General features: G+C 48.3%; 1 protein-coding gene across 1 annotated transcript in view; it reads right to left on the bottom strand.

Moving 5' to 3' along the window:
- Nucleotides 1–1852: 1852 nt before the first annotated feature.
- The window catches only part of LOC142583119 (all trans-polyprenyl-diphosphate synthase PDSS2-like), a 38431-nt gene continuing 19530 nt past the window's right edge, over nt 1853–20753 (bottom strand). Inside the window, exons 3-6 of the mRNA XM_075693447.1 lie at nt 12332–12659; nt 8673–8903; nt 6557–6712; nt 1853–3613 (exon numbers count right to left, since the gene is read on the bottom strand). Coding sequence (XP_075549562.1) covers nt 3458–3613; nt 6557–6712; nt 8673–8903; nt 12332–12659 — 871 coding nt within the window. The 3' untranslated portion in view covers nt 1853–3457. The remainder of the gene's footprint in view (nt 3614–6556; nt 6713–8672; nt 8904–12331; nt 12660–20753) is intronic.

The following is a 20753-nucleotide window of genomic DNA, read 5'->3' as shown; positions in this document are numbered from 1 at the left end:
AAGCGGTATTGGCCTTTTTCTGGCGTTCGCCGTCACACCCATGTCCTTAGGACCGGCCAGAGGTCGCTGCAGCACTTTCACTTATCACCCGATTGTCACCGACACTGACCGCTAAATACGAAAATTGGGCAGAAACCATATAGGATGGTTGGAGTTGTAGTACTAGTAATAGTCAATTATATTTGGGACAAAAAAGAGTAAGGATTGGGAAAGCACGGAAAGGGACTCGTAACTATCTCAGTTTCCAGTGAACACTTGAACTGCCTCGCGGCCGTGGAGAAAAAGTGGCACAGGGCAGAGTAATATATAGGGTGTCCCAGCTAATGTTAACCAAGTTGTTCAAAGCAGAAAAACAACTTCAAAAAGTATGGCGCAAGGCACAATTTTAAGACCTACGGTCTTCGGTTGCCAGACCTCTGACGACCGAACATGGTAGGTTTTATAATCTTATCTTGCGCCTCGGTCTCCTAATATCGTTCTTTCTTCATTTGACCAGTTTTGCTAACGTTAGATGGGACACACGGTAGAAGAGAGGGATGTGACAATAAAAGGGACATTGCTGAGAGAATAGGAAGAAATTGGAGACAGGTAGGTTTGCGGTAGGTCTGTCGAGATATGCTGCTTGGTACCCCGGTGTGTTAGTTCCGTTAGTTAATGCTATGATGCGTGTTGGTGCTGTGATGCTGCATGGCCTTCAGAATCGTCCCACTTTACGAACCACATTAAAATCCAGAACAGCTCCAAACAACTCCATGAGACACCGCAGCGGACGTCTCCGGACTTTGACCACGCGAAATGCGAAGGTTGTGGGTTCGGTTCCCACCTGCGACAAGTTGTTTTTTCATCCACTTTCATTTCCAGTGGTTTATAGTTTCTTTATTTCATTTATTAAGCACAATTTCCCCTATCCTGTCCTTGGTGTCAGTGTTTGTTGGCTTCTTATGATATGACTAATAAAAATCGGGCCCCTCGGTTAACCCCCTTTCATATCGTTTATTACATAACGAAGGTCTCGAACCCGGCAACATTGATGCCTTCAGATAGCATGTGTGGGTTTATAACCCAAAAAAGACCACGTTCTCGCGACGCCTGCGGCAGAAAGGAGTTCCACGTCCGCCACCAAGGTCCGTGAGTGGTGGCGCTGGCTAACACTACCATTGTTCTACTAGGACACATAAATACCCAAAAAAGTGGATGGGGAAACGGTGCCGCGGTAGCGCGATTGGTAGAGCATCGCGCGCGAAATGCGAATGTTGTGGGCTCGGTCCCCAACTGAGGCAAGTTGTTTTTTCAACCACTCTCATTTCCAATAATTTATCGTTTCTTTAATTTATTAAGCACAAATAATTTCCTCTATACTGTCCTTGGTGTCAGTGTTTGTTGGTTTCTTATTATATGACTAATAAAAATCGGGCCCCTCGTTTAACCCCCTTTCTTCTCGTATGTTACGCATCGAGCTTTATTCCGAGTTCAAAGTGCGGCAGCGTTCTTGCTTCCGATCTCGGTCACAAAATTGTCCCTATTTATGCGGACCCAAGCGTGCTCCGACGATTTTTCGCATTTCTGACACTCCTGCTCCGTTGGTAAGCGATAAAAAATATGTCACGGCGGCGAATGTGCCACTACCTGCCCTAATTTCGCCTCCACTGCTCGCTAGGGCGGTGCTGTCATCGTGGAAAGCTTTCACCACCGAGTGCTTATAGCTGAGCAGTGCAGTGTTCGTTGAAAGAAGTCTTTACTAGTGCATCTAAAGTCTTACCCTATACCATTTGCCTACGTCATGTCTAGGCGCAGCAGTTGAAGCGGGTACAGTTATTCAACTCGGAGTGCAATCAAGCAACATGAACGCAGAGCAGGAAGCATGTAGACATTTTATTTTCCATAAAATATATCACACACGCACGTGCGTTAACACCATATTAGCTGTGTGCACATACTGCTTACGTATATTGATAAAAACTTGCGTCTTAAAAAAACAATATAGTTTTGATCACATAAAGGCGCTAAAACAATGATGAAATTATTTATAGTAGGCGCAGTGCGCTCGTCTAATATTTCGAAGGCCGCAGGTCACGCGGCTTGCTTCATTACGCATGCGGTGCTGAAAAATTGCTAACTCGCGAGCTTTCGTTATGCTTCAACTGCAGAAAACCTCCCCACGGAGTCTCCTGCAGGTGTATTGCGATCCCCGTGATGAACCCATGCTGTAACGGGACCTGCCTGACCTGGAAGCTCACGTGTACCAAACTTGAGCATTACATAACACCACCATCGTGAAAAGCATTGGCGTCTCATAGTGTGCCAAGGTGTTGGCGTGCGATTGGCACGTGTCATACGCGTGGCCAGCTATAGAAAAGCCGGCCGCGCAGAGTCGACACGCAAGAGTAGCGTGCTGACGCTAAGGAGTGGCCAGATAATTTTCCTTCTCTTGATTGCCTCGGGACACAGTTGCAAAGCCATACTCGCGGGAAATATGCTAACTGCAGCAATAACTCGGGAACTGGGCAGAGACAACCGGGCGCGTATGCGGTACGTCCCAAGTAATTTTGACTGTTTTCATATGTCACAACAGTCATTCTTCACTTGGTTCAAGGCCCGCTGCGTGAACAACGGTCCTTGTTCATGCACAAGTTGTTGCAGTACTCGCTGTTCGTGTAGATGTCGAGAGAAACGGTCAAAGGACCCGTGTCAGTTGACATCTACACCAAGAGATCGTCCCAAGACTTATCTTCGTCGAATTGTTTAAGCTAAGCGAATGCCGACATTGCAGTGCTTAGCTGTTCTACCACTTAATTTTTCTTCCTTTAGGAACAGTAAGTTTGGCATATTGCATTGTGCTAGTACTCTCTACCGACAGAGCTTTCTTTCAAACGCTAGCGAACGCACGCTAAGGCCAAGGCGCCGTGGGTGCAAGTCTGGAAGACCTGGAAAGCTTCGGGAGGGACTATATACCATAGATACTATCTCTGCAGTAGTCTGTATAAAAGTGGCTTCGTTCTATAAGGCGATCGCCATGTCTTACCCTGGACACATTTCGCACGAGATTCCAAAAAAATAAGGGGCTTGCGGAAAACAGGGCATGTACTCGTCTCGACACCTGTCCCGTGGAGACGTTCGCTAACAACGCCTGGTTTGCGAATTGGCCATGCATATCTGAAGCCGCAAAAAACGCGACTTCAAGGCTGCCCACTTCGGCACGCCACTTTCAGTGTGGGCGCGTGGACAGCAGCTTGCGCGAAACAGCTTACACGTGTGAAACTCGCAAATTAGACATGTGACTTCAACAACGAGTGCTCGCAAAAATTTTGTGCACGGCGTCAGCCCCGACCAAACGAAGGTGATGCACGTGCACGCTTCGCCGTTCCGCTGAGCACCTGAAAAACAGAGCTAAAAGAAAACACATCAAGGGTAACGCTTTGGCTCGCGAACAAGTCGCCTTGTCCCAAGACGCGAGTCGTCACAGGTCCTTGAGGCTTCCGACGATGGTGACAAGCGACTTGGCGGCGTCCGAGGGGCCGAGACTCCTGGCCAGCAGCCGGGCCTCCTGGATGTAGTATCCCAGCATGACCTGCGCCCGCTCCAGCGCGTCGCCCGACAGCACTTCTGACTGGAGCTTTCGAGCGGACCGCGTTCACGCAGGACGTCCGAAGGAGTAGGGGGAAGAGAGGGGAAGAGACAAATGAAAAGGGGGCAGTCAGAGCGGCCCATGGTTGCGTGACGCTGCGGTACGTTTGCATGCCACTTTAAAGACCTGTCGCGACACCTCTTAGAATCTTGTTGGATGCAGCCTTTTACACACTGTTCGCACGCCCTTCGCTTGTGCTCTCACTCACTCACTCACTCACTCACTCACTCACTCACTCACTCACTCACGCGCTCACTCACTCACTCACTCACGCGATCACACGCTCACGAACTTGCTCACTCACGCGCTCACACGCTCACGAACTCGCTCACCCACGCGCTCGCCGTGGCCTGGAGGCGTCGCATAACCTACGCGGTTTCTGAAAGGAGGTTACAACATTTCCTCTTTTCTCCTTGGTACCGCATGAGCAGTCTAGCGTGAAGCGGGTGTCGGAAACGTTTGGCGACATGAACATGCTCGGAATCGGGCGAGCGCAACGTCGTAGCTGCGAAGCGCCTTGGAGTCCCATTACGTGGCATTACGGAGACGGATGGTGCGGCGGCTCTCATATTTTGCTGGTGCGTGCGCATGCGCTGGAGGGGCTGGGTCACGATGACGGACAGCGGGTGGGGCCACTGGCACAGTGTTCAGAAAACGGCTGGCAGTCTTTTTCGTCACCAGCCCGGCGCACGCAAAGCACCACATCTCACGCTTTTTTTACCCCTCCTCAATATCTTTACGAACAATATCAAATCAGAAGCACAGTTCGTATTGGGAGAGTCGTGAAGCAGCGTCAGACTTCTGAGTTGATTCCACGCAACCTCTGACGCGTACTGCGAGTGACGTTCAAAATGGGGTGATCGTTGTCAGCACATCTCTGCAAATTTCACAGGCCTCTGAATAAACTTGGGTATGCTCGGATGGCCCTATAGCGAACATAGAAAGAAACGCATAGGTTTCATCCGAAAGCAGGCATAGCAATTTAGTTAAATGGGCAATTGTATCGCACAGCATTGTGACTTCAACACGGAGTTCTGTGTAGGGTAGCAAACTGGACTCAGTCTGGTTTCTCCCTGCCTTTCCTTCTTCCCTTCTCTCTCTCTCTCTCTCTCTCTCTCTCTCTCTCTCTGCTAGAGATGCTTTTATGACTTGAGAGAGGTGCACCCAATTTCACTGTACAGTGAAAACAAAAAAAAGCCTAACTTCAAGTTCAGTGGCTCAATATGCAAAATTCGAAATTAATATCTACAATGTTATTGAACAATCCTATGACCGAGAGACGATGAAAGTGTCCGTCAGCCTTAAAGCTGCTGCGAAAATAGAAATATCGTGTAAGATGACAGGTTTAAAACTATTTTTGATGTTGACGACCTCGTAGGGTGTCATGCTAAACAGTGCAAGCAATCCTGACGTCTGTTTTGAACGTGCACCGTCATGCTGTAGCTCGTCCGTACGATCCCGGCCACCGAACCGAAGGTTTTGTCGAATTTCGACAAAACCTTCGCCGCCCCACGATGAACGATCTCATTGATATTGATGTTCATCACAGAGGACGATACTTTGTGCCTGGGCTTACGAACACCAAGCCAAACAAGCAAAAGTCTTCGCATTGGGAAGCCTGGAGTGCCTAAGACAGAAGAAGGCGTGATAGGCAAGACAGTCAAACAAGAGCATGCTTCCTTCATCCTTGAATGTTCGTGGGGTTGTGCATTGTCAGCTAAAACCAGAGATCTAGACTAATAACTCGCATTATTAGTGAAATATACTTAAGCGCCTCGGAGAGGTCACTCAGCGCATAAGGCTGGAGCCAACTGGACGCTCCATTATAAATTATCCACTCGCGCAGCGTTATAGGAACTTGCTTGTTCATCGACGTAAAGAGCATCCTCGCCATTGCTCAATATCTTACATGACGTATTTAACTAGCTGAACCTTTCTCGCTAGAGTGAGCCGAGGCTAGACCCTATAGCTGAAGGGCGTGTCGCAGGGCAAAACCGAAGCGTAGACAGTCGGCGATGCCAGAAACAGTCTGGTATGATTTGTTCACGCGAGCGTGTTGGTCGCGACGAAAACAAACTGTAAATGTTGAGGATGAACACGCCGCTAGATTATTGCTTACAAGACGTATCGTTTTCAGCGTCCAACGCTCTGAAACCGTTAAGGCGAACAAACGCAAAGCGCGATTCGAGACTAATTCCAGGAAGCGTTTTAGTGACGAGAAAACACTGGGAGCAGTGTACCGTTACATGAAAGGACTACCTTCGCAAGGAGACAATGACCATAGTTCAGTATACAGCAGGTGCATTTCTGGGCTGAGCACCAGTTCGGTAACTTATTTACGGATTCTCATACTTTGCTCTTCTCGTTCGGAACGTTTTTGAAGAATTATTAAAGAGAGAACAGTGAACCAAATTTGGCAGGCAGGCTATTTTTTTTTTCAGAACTAGCAAATCAAATCAAGTAGATCATTTACCTGGCGTAAAAAAAAAAAAGGTCAAACTTCCCTTTTCTTGAATTTCGTACTCAGCCGCGGCGGCAAGTACTTCAGTGTGACGTCACGTGTTTCATAGTATTTTCGCGTATCTGTCCTATTTCGTGTATAATAGTTTCCAATTGAGCCTTTTCCTGATACCATAAGCAATGTAATGCATATTTTAATTGATAAAGAATCAAGTAACGTCCATCATACGCTGTCAAAATCCGTGATGTCGCGAGAAGCGAACGTGCCGGAAATTTAGTGCTCCGTCGCAATCCATCTTTTGTTTTGGTGTGCCTTCTCGCTTACCAAGTTTCCTCAGAAGAAAAAGATTTAGATATTCGCTCTTCAAGGATCGTAATCTACCAATCCAACTTCTCTTTGGCATGGCTTCTACACAGGCACAACAATGAACTGCATGCAAGGTTTAGCTGCCGTCGCAGTTTCGCACCAACCTTTGAGAACTGTTGATTCTTCATTCCAGACTCCTTGAGGCGGGCCAGCATGTGAGGATGCGTTTCCATATGCAAAACTACTGGAAGACTAGTGACGTCGTAGTTGGAGCCCGTCGAGTATGGTGTGTCCAAGAATTGCCTGGTTTCGTGGTAGGTCTGCACACGTTGAAAGAAGTTAACAGAAAGTTGTTGTCAGGGGGCCAAAGATTGCCAACACGCAAACAAAGCCAATGCGGGGTTCTTTCTTCCTGCGAGATGACCACGGTTTTCAACGCACACTCGAGTTGGCGCTTTTGTAGAGTTCTCTTGCAAAATTAAGCATGATATTAAGTTGCATCTTAACAGAAAGTATCTAGAAGTCACCGAAAAGCAAACAAGGAGAAACATTTTGTGTAAAAAGCTTTGCTAGGGCTCGACGTTCGCGCTTTCTGCAGCCTTCGCCGCAAGCTTTTCCCGTTCCCTGCTTATTGCTTTAACGATGCCCTTTACACAAGGTCTCCGTCACGCATGCACTTGATGTATTAATACAGGCGAAACTGGAATATGGCGGTACCATTGGAACGAAATACATTGCTGCCTCGACCGCTTGGCTACAGTACCAATAAGTTTTTTTCCGGAAGTAGTAGATATTTCTAGTTGACAATACTCACCCTAAAACTGTGACAACAGGTTACAATCGTGAATCTATTGGCGACATAGATAGATAGATTGATAAACTTTATTAAAAGAATAATCAGAAAAACCGCTAATGGTCGGGGCCCTTAGTCCAGGGCTCCGCTGGCTCTTGCCATCTTCTCAGCTCTCTGTATCAGCTTGAGCTGGTCGTGGAGGGCCGAGCTGGGCAGCAGTGCCTCCCATTGCTCCCTCGTGGTCTTCGTGCCTGGGTGTTCTATGTTGTGTAGTGTGCACTCCCACGTAATGTGGTATAGGGTTGGTGTGGCTACAAATTATATCTGATTGTGCTCTCACGAACTGAAGAAGCGAGAATATTCAATGACATCTAATGGGAACAAAACAATAGGCTATCACAATAATGACGTCTTTGTTTTTTCCCACGTTTGTTTGTTTTAACCTACTAGTTTTTTATAAGTACTGCTTGCCTAAGAGACAAGTAGCGCTCATCACCCTCAACCTTTGCCGCAGGCACATTTAGCAAAATAATTCAAAAAATATATATTCCTGAGTGATATTATCTATTCGTCACCAATTATGATCTACTCATGACAGAGCTACCAAAATTAATGAGCACCGTATGTTGTGGAGCAAACACAGTACATGCTACACAGGGAACAGTATATCCTTCAGCTTGTTACTCAAGCCATTTACGATCCGTTTTCAGAATTAGAAGCAGTGTTTCCAAATCCTGTGCTGTAAATCGTGCTCCACTGCTGAACAAAAAAAAAGAACAAGAAAATGAAAATTCTGGTTGAAAACAGCGAATGCACGTCATTTACAGCCTAGCCGTCCGATACAACAAGATCGGGAACACCATGACAGAAACACGCAATGTCCTCTTTAAAACAAGGTAGTGCTTCTCTCTTCATTTCGGGGCCATCAAGTTTTCAGGCGTAACGTGGCTGTGGTGGTAACGTGGTGAACGAGACTCTGTGATGGCTGTCGCGTCCTTAATTGAGCGATTTCAACAGCGCCAGAGTGAGGGCCACGGCAAATGCGGTTAGCTTAAGATTGCTTAGGTGGTATTATGCATCACGTAGTCGACCACGCCTCCACTCTACATTTGGTTGCTGCTCGTGAAACAAGGAGTACTAGTCAAACGCAGTGGCGCTATTACGCAGAAGCATAAAATTGACTCTGGCTCATGAGCTAGGTTTATATGCACCCGATAAAGTCGGGTCGGGTCAAGTCGAGTCGAGTCCTCTCGTCGGGCCGTAAAGTAGTCGTGGCGTTCTCGTAAACCGTAGCGAGTCGCACCTAGCGAGCGTCGAGGATAGATCGATCAACTCGCCCACAGAGTGTGTTGGCCCGCTCCACCACCTTGGTAAGGTGCATGTAAAAGCGGTCGGGTCGGGTTGGGTCAGCTCGTACTCCCACTCGACCCGGTCGCGTCGAGTTTATGTAGACTAAGCCTGTACAGCTTCGCTTTCCAGTATCTCACCTGAAAGGCGAGGGCGATGTGCTTGCCGAGCTGGTAGACCTGGTCCTGGAGTTCGCTCTGATGGCCGCCGACCATGGCTGCCGCCCTGTAGGCGGAAGCCAGCAGACTGGCAGTCTTCAGGTGGGTCTTGGCCTCCCACCACATGGCATCCACGAAAGGCACTGCGTTGAGGTCGCTCTCGAAGTACGACCGCACGTAGTCCTCGACGGCCTTACCGAACACGTCCAGCATCTGGGGTGCAACGAAGTACCTTGGCATTACCGATCTTGACGGACACGAAGTTACACTTACACCGCAAGGCTTTGCGCTAGTGGAGCGTTGAAGCCGACGAGTGCAGAAAGTCTGCATTACTGCCAGTACTTTTTATGCTCCGTAGCATTATGGTGGCAGATGCTAAATTCGCACGTATTTTGTTCCTGCATTGATCTCGCGGAAAATTTGAAGCCGACGCCGTTTTCAGGCGCCAATGTATCCTGACATTAATGTATATTTAAAACAACATCTGCGGTCCACTTGAAACCATGGGCATAACCAGGAGGGTGAGGGGGGTGCACATCTGGCACGTGACGCTTCCCTCGGAAATTGATGTGTAACACGTATGCTTTGCATAAAGCGACGTGGTACAACAGCCGCCTGCCCCTCCACCGGTCAACTTTCTCTACCTGTATGGCAGAGAAACAATACCCGCAATCCCTCCGTCATGGGAACAAATTGCCTTCGGTCAAATTGCACTTTGGTGCCAATTAACCATCTCCATCTTCGCGTCCGCTCTTCACCGACCCTCCCCCAATTTTCTTTCCAAAGCAATTTCAATATCTTTTGTGAACGTGTGCTCGGTGCAACTCCTATGAACTACACAAGTTTAGACGGTAGCTAGCAAGAGCAGACGGCTTGATAATACTTTAGTGATTATTAACATCTGTACCGTAGCAAGGGAGGGAAGGCATTTTCGACTACCGTGCCGAATCACCTTCATGCAGAGGCTCCGTACCTGATCGTTCGTTAGCCTGACACTTTTCGATCACGTTGCAAGGCCCCCCAATGGTGCTCTGCCGGCTTAAACGTAACGCCCAGAATAATGGCAGCAAGACAATTTCCGCTAACGAAGACAGCATATGATGGCAAACAAAAGCACTGCTACAGCGTCGACCAGGCTAATACGAAGCCGTCGTTTCCTGTTTCGTACGCTGTAACGTTATGTAATATTAATGTCAGAGGTTAATCTAAACATATTTTCGAAGGAACAGACAATGTAGCCGCTCGGCATCCTGACTTACCTTTCCAGTTGAAAATGTCTACGAATAATTAGTCTTTAAGCATACACCACGGTCGCTGTATACACTCTTAAAACAGATGCACCCTTTGGGGTGTATATTTGCCACACAACAATAATTTTATTCTGTCTCACTTGCGTTTCCTTTCTTGAAAACGCTGCGATCGCTACATTCCTGTCCAGAAAGCTCTGTCATGCTGATAACGCGCAAGCCGTTCGTGACGTAAGTGCCGGGCTCACAGCGTTATAGAAAGGAAATGCGGGAAGGACCTATGACGGTTATCGTTGTGTGGCAAATATACACCCCAAAGTGTACAACTGTTTTTAGAGTGTGCACTCTTAAACAAAATTACATCCTTCGGGTCGTATCTTGCCACACAACGATAATCGCCATCTGTGTCGTCCGCATTTCCTTTCTTTAACGCTGCGAGCCCGGTACTTCCAAGTCACGGACGGCATGCGCGTTATCAGCATGACAGAGCATTCTCGACAGGAAAGTAGCGAGCGCAGCGTTTTCAAGAAAGGAAGGGCAAGCAAGACAGATTAAGATTGTTGTCGCGGTCGATGAAGTTATTTTTGGGTGACCGAGACAAGTTCTGATTGCTTGAGCTTGCACACTCTGGAGTCGGCGGACATTTGCAGCGCAAGTATTTCCTGGTACATGTATAAGCTGTACCGCAGGAAGCCCAAAAATAGTGCTTTATATATCTGCAACATTGATGGTACAGTTGCGCCCCAGGACTTCCCGCCGAGAAACGCGAGAAGGCCCACAATGGCCGCCAAACACTCTGTTGTGTACGAGACGTGAGGGCTCTAGGACAAGTCTCCGTCAATGGTGACACCAAGAAATCGGTGCGTTCGTCTGTACGGTACATGTTGTTAATTGATCCGCAAAGCATACGGGGCCATCGCTTTGCGAGTAAATGCAACGAGTGCACAGTTCATTGGTGGAAGCTCTAGGCCTTGCCTTCTTATGTATGTTGACACGGCCGCTTGAGCCTTCTAAAGTCGTACGTGGACTTGGACACTTGTCACTCCTGAAGGCGATATGCAAGTGTCGTTTGCATATGCGGAGAGCTGTACGGTTTGCGGTAACGAATCGGCGAGACCAACGAGCACCAGGTTGAAAAGTTAGGGCTGAGTACTCCGCGTTGCGGTACACCACGACTGGTATAGCTAGACGGCGCTGGTCCGTCTTCACTCAGAATAAAGAAAGATCTTCCATTCAAATAGCTGCATATCCAGCGAAAGACGGGTCCATCAATCCCTACAGCTTCTAAGGCGTCCAGAATTGCACGATGCTCTACATTGTCGTAGGCACCTTTAACATAAAGGAATAAGGCCGCCGAAATTTGTTTCGGGTGTTTCTGGTGTTGTACATACGTTACAAGATCAATAACGCTATCTATCGACGAGCATCCACGTCGAAAGCCAGATAGATAGATGTTGTAAAATATAAAGTACCATTCTAGCCGTGTAAGGATCATTCTTTCCATTACCCTGCCGACGCAGCTGGCCAGTGCTATTGGACGGTAAGATGACAATTCCAAGTGAGATTTGCCAGGCTTAAGGAGTGGAACAAGGCGACTGGATTTCCACGTCGTATGGACCAAGCCGTCACGAGATGATGTGTTGTATAGGCCAAGAAGTGCATGTCTGGCCTCTTGACCAAGGTTTTCAAGCGCAGAGTATGTGATGCCATCGGGTCCTCATGACAAAGATCGCCTGCACCTAACGAGTGTGGCCTCCAATTCTTCGATGGAGAAAGGAACGTCCATACGAGGATCCCTGAAGCGAGTGGGGGCTATAGGAATAGGCGTGCAAGGCTAGAACGCCGGTTAGTAGATGGACCCAAGAGTAATGCTAATTGTACAGTGGTAGCGAGATACTAAAATTTCATAGCGTTAGCCATAGTTTCGCTTACACGAACTCGACGCGAGCGGATCGAGTCAAAAGTCGAGCAAACCCATGCCTACCTGACCGCATGCATCCTGCCAAAGGGTTTGGGCGAGCCAACCTACATCTTGCAGGCGGGTTGGCCAGAACTCGCCTCGACACTCGAGCTATTAAGTCTATATGTACCCGACAAATGGTTTTCAGTACGACAAGCCAACTCAACCCGTCTCCGTCGCGTCGATGTAAACGTAGCTCATGTCGCACTACCGCACGGCATAACGGAGCAGGCAAAAGGCCGATGGTTACCGCATTATGTTGTAGGGTATACGCAAATACGATGATGGTTATCGCCAGAAGGAATTCGGTGCAGTTCCGACCGCCTGATCGGAACTGCACCGAGGGAACAACCAGCGTCATATGCATGCAGGTGACAACGCTCGCATGCAGTAATTGAGCTATACTGTGTGGATTCCGCACACGGTCTGCGCACCACGGGAATGCCAATGTCCGTGGTGGTCTGGAAGGCCTTGGCGAAGAAGTAGTCCCCGGCGAGCACTGTCATCTTGTTGCCCGTCTGCATGTCGTCCAACACGAGCGGGTCTAGGTGGTCCCACTCGGTGGTGGCCACGTTGCGCGCCGACGCGTGTATGGTCTGTGCCGCGTGGAACTCCTCCGTGGCGTTGACGACCAGCTGCTGGCGGCGAAGAACCACTTCCGGGGGGTCGGCGTGGCGCTCGGCCGTGCCGCACGCCTTGATGAACAGCGAGACGAGAAGGCCTCGTGTCTGGATGTTGGCGCTCTGCTGGAACAGCAGCTGCCTGGAAACGGCGAGAGGGAGAGAGCGAGAGAGAAGGAAACAGATGCTTGACGTGATGAAACGGCACGAAACGCGAACGCGAAGGGAAGACAATACAAGAGGAAGCGCGCTTGGCACGCAATCCTAATCAACTTAGTCGAGAGGTTACGAAAGCGTTACAAATGTATCACCTTCAAGATGATCGAGTATGCTAGTCGACCGTCAGCTGCACAACCATGTGAATAAGTAGTATATATCTCGCATTCGTGCGGCTCCGCGATTTCGATGGCATGTGCTAATGATATCGCATGTTTTTTCCTTCCAATTGCTATATTTAGTTGCTTTCTGTTTCGAAACACTATGTGGCGTGAATAAAATGTTAAGTATACATTCAGTCTTCTCGCTTACTATGTATTACCTTTGTGTTCGCCTCGATCTCACCCTGCTTCATCGTGTCACACCAATTCGCACATCTGTCTTTTCAAATGCACGACTACTTCGAAGCTGTAGTTCGTGTCACCAACTTTCTGCAGGGCAGCGAAAATTATTGGTCGCATCAACCAATAAAACCTGAAGATGTGTACTCGCGCCGTCCTCCGATTATAGTTTTCTACGTGAGGCCGGTTGAATGCAGGCTTCAGGGAAGGATCAGCATTGCCTCCGAAACACGCTACCGTCTCTCGTTACTGACCGGCTGGCACTATAGTTTTACTAGTACGTAATTGGTGAGACTGAATATAGGGGTCGGCGATCGCAAATCGTTGAAACTTGGCGGAACGCCCCATGTGATGATTAATAAACAGTAAGGTTATGTGTCCCAAAGCAACTGTGGGCTTCCGGACAAGCTCGGAACAGAAGCTGAATCTCCTAACGCTCAACACAACAGCACCTCATATAGAATTTAGCCATCTATACTACGTCTCGATAATTCCGTACTGTATACAGCGACAGCTATAGGGCTCGTGTTATCCCCGCTAAAGACAACCGGCTGTGTGTTCGGAGAAGTGCTCCCACATTGCGTGTCGCTGTTCCTTCCGTGAAGCAAATCTGTCGTCGTAGCGCGAAAGGACGATTAGAGGTGGGCTATAGAACAGCGCCCTTCCTTTGGTGCTCTATTTCGATTGGCTGGCGCGCAGCCCGTAGGTTTTGCTGCAGAACAGAGAGTTAGTGACAGCCAGCACATAACATAAGAAGGCTCATGCCTTCTTATGTTATGTTATGTTATGTTATGTTATGCTGTTAGAGCAGCAGAACGGGTACGAAGGGAAGCGCGAAAAAAAAAAAAAAGAAGCCTAGACCGCCAGAAAGTGTAAATGCGGCGGTGGGGTTAGGTCGTGTTCATTCGACGAACCGAAAGAGCTATACGAGATAGTTATTGCAGTGGGCTTGATCAGCCTGATTATTAGGATGACGGAGATTTCATATTAATGAGGTTTTATGGTCCAAAGATACGATTGGGCTAAGACGAGCAGCGTATGGTAGAGGTCCCAAAATTAATTTTGGACCAACAAGTGCAAGCACGTGCAAACGCTTTTGGCTTCCGCCGCCACCAGAAAGCAGCTACTGAGAATTCTAGAATATAACGTTCGACATCATGTTCGGCTCAGCAAGTATGCGGAGGTCTGCTTTATTCCATCGTGAGTGAAAGATAATGTTAGCGCGAATCCTTAGCTCTAGGTGCACGCTGGTTTCACGTAGAGAGGGAACTCCGCAAAATGCGACCGGCGGGCTACGACTAGCGGTAAACACATATATATATATATATGCATGGTTGGTAGTTATGGTGCCGTACCGTACCCGTGGGAGGCATTATGCGAGTGTCCACCTAGTAGACATGTCCATTTCGTCTGCTGCTGAAGTTCTGATTCGCTGGGTCGGAGTACGCGTCAGTAGTAGATAGGCGCCCCAGCCAATCACCACTTCAGCAGCTGGCGAAATGAATAGGTCCACTACCTGGATCCTTGCGGAATACATCCCCCTGACCCTTTATACACTCCCTTTCTTGTGTAACGACATTTTTCTTTCTGCACCAACAGTCAATAAAGCTTTTCAACCTACCAAGACATTTTGGTATCAACTGTCAGAATATTACGCGCATTGCTCAAAAATAACATCTGTTCACGAACGCAGCATTACAATAAACCCACGTGATATTGCTCTCAAGCAACGCTTGGAGTGCCGCCTCTAAAAAATTGATTGGTTGATTGATTGATTCATTCATTCATTGATTCATTCACTGACCTGACTGAGTGAGTTTAGCGTCTCAAAGCAACATCCTCACTATGAGAGACGCCGCGTAGTGGTGGGAGTGTGCAGGGGGACACATAACTTTGTCCACGTGGAGCAATCTCTAAAGCTCGCCTAAATGCAAACGCACAAGCGCTTTTGTTGCACCCCACGTCCCTTGCAACGAGGCCGCTGCGCCACTGAATCGAACCGCTGACCTCGCGCTCAGCAGCAGAGCGCCAAATATTATATATATATATATATATATATATATATATATATATATATATATATATATATATATATATATATATATATATATATATATATCCGCTGACCTCGCAAGAACCCTGGCCACCGCGGCCGGCGTTTGCATTTCTTCGCCGTACGCAAGCGGTGTGCGCACCACGCAGCGTGCACGATCTACATAGCAGCCCGGCGGTGGTCGGGATCAACAGCCCAACGCCCGCGCGACGCCGATCCCCCGACCGCCGTGCTTGAGGGTCATCGATACGTGCACTTGACCCGAGACGGTGCATGCGCCCGCTTCGTGCCGCCGAAAGGCGAGGGAACGGAATCAGAACGAGCCTCCGCCACCGGTCCCGTGCTTTCTTCGCCACGCATTCTGAGCCAGTCTGTACGGGCTCCCAGAACATGCAGTGTGCAGTGCAGGGAAAGGGGGGGGGGGGGGGGGGCGAGGTCACGGGCTGCACCTTCATCGGCATACGCGCATTCGCCCGACTGGCTGCGGCCACTGAAAAGCTGCTCTCTCTCTCTCTCTCTCTCTCTCTCTCTCTCTCTCTCTCTCTCTCTCTCTCTTTGCACGAGTGTGCGTGCGTGTAAGTATATTTATACAACCCTCGTGCACTGTATTGCACATTGCCTGCAATCGGTTTCTTTTTCTCCTTCCTTTATTTGAATTTCGGAAGCGATCACTCAAAATATTCAAACTAGATTTGAAGTCCATTGCATGTGGAACTGTACGGAAGTGGTTTACTCATATTCTTGTCATCCGCTTTCGATAAATTTGAAACTAAATTGATCTAGGCTTCTGTGTTGTCGCAGGCGGCGGGGGACAGCAGCCTTGAAGTGTTTCGAATTCCTCGACATTGCGCGAAAAAAAATTGGACGCAGCAGCAACATCGCTATGTACAACAGGTTGTCACCCCTTCCTATCTAGTGTTTATAGAATTAAATGCAGTTTTTTCTTTACCATAGTGAACATGAGGAGATGGTTACTTCCTCCGCGTACATGGTGATGCAGCTTTAAGAATCTAACCGTGTTATTTACACTTTTAAAAAGTGCTTTTCACGTTCCTAACATATCAGTTGACAATTCAAACCAGCGTGAGAAGCTATTGTGCCCCATAGATACATTTGGGTCTGAGGAGGATATATATATATATATATATATATATATATATATATATATATATATATATATATATACACCCGTGAGCGAGAGTATACGGACCACAGGGTCGCCGAAGAAACCCGAATTTATTCGTAAATAATACGCATAAACGGAAACTGACGAGAGTGCACTATAAAATTCGTAATGCCAAGTTTGGGCTGCAGTCTGATTTCGAGTTGCATTCACAGACAGAGGAGAAAATGGGCTTTATCGTGCAATTCCTGGTCCGCATACTTTTGCTCACGGGTGTACATAACCGAGACAGTGTCATGCGCGTGTCTGACGCATTGGTCGTTGAGGCGAGATATATAGTGTGCATCAGCCCGTATATCGATGCCGTTCTTGTTAAAATGAAAACGCGTGCAGGCTAAAAATAAGAACGAAGATTAATTCACAAGAATATGGCCCGGTGGACTCAGAATTGTTTCAGAAACAGTGAACGAAATTTTATTGCGCATAGCCGTAGCTCTGTTTTAGGCGATGTGAAGGAGATACTACATACCGTTGTGTCACGTGCACAATTGTTTAACTTTTTTTTTTGGCAGGGGCCATTTTTCAACACATTATACCACTGCTAACCAGTTATCGTTGCAGCGCGTAATATTTCTTGAACGTTGTAGCCTATTCTGCAGCGAAGAAGGAGTCACATCTACCGAGCGAAAGCGATTAACGCTGTGATGATGATGATGAAAAACTTCATTTATCCCTCTTTAAACGAAAGGGGGCAATGGAATAGAGGGTGAGGGGAGGAACTACTTGAAGTAGGCCTCCTTTATCCTCTCAGCCCACTCCAGGATGGCCTCCTGAAGATCGGGCCTGGAGCTGCGCAAGGCAGCCTCCCACTGCTCCTCACTAGATATTAATTGCTTGAGGAAAGGGGGAAGGGGGTGCTTAGGGCACCCCCACATGATATGGTTTAAGTCTGCTCTGGGAGATACACAGAATTTACAACAGGGAGAAAGGTAAATGGCGGGATGAATGCGGTGGAGGAGGTAAGGGGACGGAAAGGTGCGAGTCTGCAGCTGTCGCCACAGAACTTCACACCTACGCGGGGATTTGTCCATGAGTGGCGGAAAGGTTAAGCGGTCTAATCGGTAGTGTGTGCAGATATCGTGGTAAGTAATAAGTCGATCCCGCGCTGTAAACGGCGCCTCCTCCTTGGCGAGGTCCGACGCATCTGATGCCTGAGCCCGGACTGTAAATCCTCGGGCACTGGCATGAGCCGCCTCGTTTCCGGCAAGGCCCGCATGCGCGGGAGTCCAGATTAATGCCACAGTTTGATTGAAAGGATGAGCCAAGAGGAGAGAAAAAGCTGGCTTAGAGACCCTACCCGCTCCGAAGTTATATATGGCTGCTTTGGAGTCGCTAACGATAATTGATGAATTTGGAATTGTGAGGGCCAGGGCTATGGCCGCTTCCTCCGCCTCCTCCGAGGAAGAGCCAGGAATGGAGGCGGCCGCAGCGACCTGCCCGTGAGAGTTAATGACTGATATTGCGTAATGATTTCTGTTCCCATATTCGGCTGCATCAACATAGAGCACGTCTTTAGAGGTGGAGAATTGTTTTTGGAGAGCCTTTGCTCGCTGCCTCTTGCGCTGTTTGTGATGCACAGGGTGCATGTTTTTAGGAAGTGGGGGGATGCAGAGGTTCTCGTGTATGTGATGTGGAATGGTGTATTTAGTCTTGATGATGGGTGCCGGAGTGATAGAAAGAGTTTGTAGAATGTGTCGACCTGTTGCGGTGTTAGAAAGTCTGCTATATTGGAATGTGAGGTGGGCTTCTGTGAGTTCAGAAAGTGTGTTGAAAGTTCCAGTAAGCATTAGCCTTTCAGTGGAGGTACGTATCGGGACCCCGCGAGCGAATTTATATATTTTGCGTAAAAGAGTGTCGATCTTATCTGATTCTGATTTAAGGAAATGTAGATATGGTGTTGCGAATGTAATCTTACTGATAACGAAGGCCTGAATCAAGCGGAGAAGTTCGGCCTCCTTTAGTCCGCCATGTTTATTGGAGACTCGCCCTAGAAGACGCAGGGTGTGATCGACTGTGGTCTGGAGTGTATGTAAAGTATATGTGTTGAGCCGGTTGCTTTGAATGTGTAAACCGAGCACCCGGAGCCTGTCCACTCTAGTAACGGGGATGTGGTTTAGGATTACCTCTATGCTAGACATGTGTTTTCCGCTCCCCCGGTGGGATGGCAGAAGTAGCAGCTCGGATTTTTGAGGGGAGCATGTGAGATTCATAGCCCCGGCATGAGCCACGACGGCGTCTGCTGCGGCCTGTAGAGTGTCTTGAATCTTTCCGTCGGAGCCGCCAGTCGTCCAAAGAGTGATGGCATCGGCGTAGAGTGAAAACTTGAGATCGGGAATAGACCGCAATGCTTGCACCATCGGCATCATAGAAAGATTAAAAAGAAAAGGGGACAGCACTGAGCCTTGGGGCGTGCCGTAGCTACCTAAAGCGTATGAAAGGGATTGCTCTGTGCCTGTGTGTATCGTTGCGGTACGGTTGGATAAGAAGGTAAATATGTAGTCATATGTCTTTCTGCCAACCCCAATGAGATTAAGCTCTCGGAGGATGGCGGAATGTGAAACGTTATTGAAGGCGCCGTGGAGGTCCAGACTGAGAATTGCTTGCGTATCTAGACTGCTATTGGGTGTAATGATGTCATGCTTCATTGGAAGCATGATATCTTGGCATGAGAGAGATTTTCGAAAACCTACCATTTCTGATGGATAAAGATTGTTGTCCTCCATGTATTTACTGAGTCGGTTGAGGATGACGTGCTCGAGTGTTTTACCTAGACAAGAGGTTAGTGATATAGGCCTGAGATTAGAAGTGTTGAGGGGTTTGTTTGGCTTTGGGATAAAAATTACCCTGGCATCTTTCCACGAACTAGGGAGGGTGCCAGTGTCAAAGCAGTGATTGAAGTATGCCGTGATGGCTGTGACAGAGTTGTCGTCTAGATTGCGGAGTATTTTATTGTTAATAAGGTCGGGGCCTGGTGCTGACATTGTGCGCAGGGTGGCGAGGGCATGGCGAACCTCTGCTTCCGTGATAGCGGCGCTAAGTAGGTCGTTGGGTTCGCCAGTATATTTTGCCATGTCATACTTCTGAGCGGGAGGCAGATGTTTATGGCGGAGGTCGTCGAAGAATCCGTTGAGATTGTTTTTGTGTGCATGCAGCAGTTTGTTTATGCTATGGTTGTGGTGTGTGCGCGATGTGGTAGGGTCTAATAAGTGTCGCAAGAGTTGCCATGTGCGCTTGTTATCGAGGTTGTCATGCATGCTTTCACATACCTGGCCCCACTGCTGGCAGGCCAGTTTTGTGGCGTACTCCTGGATCTAGAGGTCTAATTTGGCAATTCTGAGTCTTAGTTTTCGGTTGAACCGTTGCCTCTTCCACCATTTGAGAAGAGACTGTTTGGCTTCCCACATGTGTAGAAGCTTGGAATCAACCGTAGTGAGAGCGGTTTCGGAGGGCAGAGTGGTAGTGTGCGTCTGGGCGTCTGGGCGTCTGCGTGTAGTTGCTGAACCCATTCTGAAATGTCTTGAATGTTTGTGGGAGCTGATATCTGGCGGGCCTCTCGAAAGTTGTCCCAATTGGTAAGGCTGAGGCGTTTGGGTGCAAAGGGTTTGTGTTTGAATTGTAGTGTGATGGTAATGATGTAATGGTCGCAGCCGAGGTTAACTTGTGAGTTGTGCCATGTGACGTGTTGAATTCTGTGTGTAAGCGTAAGATCGGGGGAGGTGTCCTTAGCTACGCTATTGCCTAGCCTGGTTGGTGCATCGATGTCGTTATGTAATGTGAGTCTGTGGTCTTGTATGTGGATCCATAGGGCTCTGCCCTTAGGAGTAGAAACGGAGTGACCCCACAAATGGTTGGGTGCGTTGAAATCTCCAAGGATTAGGAGGGGGTGGTGGGTGGCAGCGGAAATAGCTTGAGCGAAAAGGGAGTCAAAGCGGTGATGTTTGTTTTGTGGACGACTATAGATATTGAGAATGTAAAGGCCAGGTGCATTATTTTTGCGAGGAATAATTTCTAGAAAATCGTGCTCTATATCGACGCTGTCGAATTGGGAGTGATTGGCAGTGAGGTGCTTTTGCATAAGAATTGCCGTATCGGGCCGGGAGACCTTATTGTTCTGATAGACATTGTAACCTGGGAAGCTGAGGAATGTTCGGCGACGGAGGCATAAACGGTGGGCGTACACTTCAAGTTAAGATTCGACGACCGATGAAGGCGTGCTCAGCGCTATCGTTGTGACTTGAGTGTAGCTTGTCTGTCTAGGTACAAGATCACCCGAAGACTTGTTTAAAACTTAGTTCTCGTTTTGGCCCGCCAGCCTGTCTGTACTACGCGCCTCGTTTGGTCATGAGGCGCGCCGTGATGGGGGACTAAGGATTGATTTTGACCAGCTGTGGTTCCTTCACGTGCACCCTGCACAAGTGGCACGGGTACTTTTGCGCATCGCGC

This window comes from Dermacentor variabilis, chromosome 5 (genome assembly GCF_050947875.1).
Source record: "Dermacentor variabilis isolate Ectoservices chromosome 5, ASM5094787v1, whole genome shotgun sequence".
Lineage (NCBI taxonomy): Eukaryota > Metazoa > Arthropoda > Arachnida > Ixodida > Ixodidae > Dermacentor > Dermacentor variabilis.
This window is presented reverse-complemented; position numbering and strand designations above follow the sequence as displayed.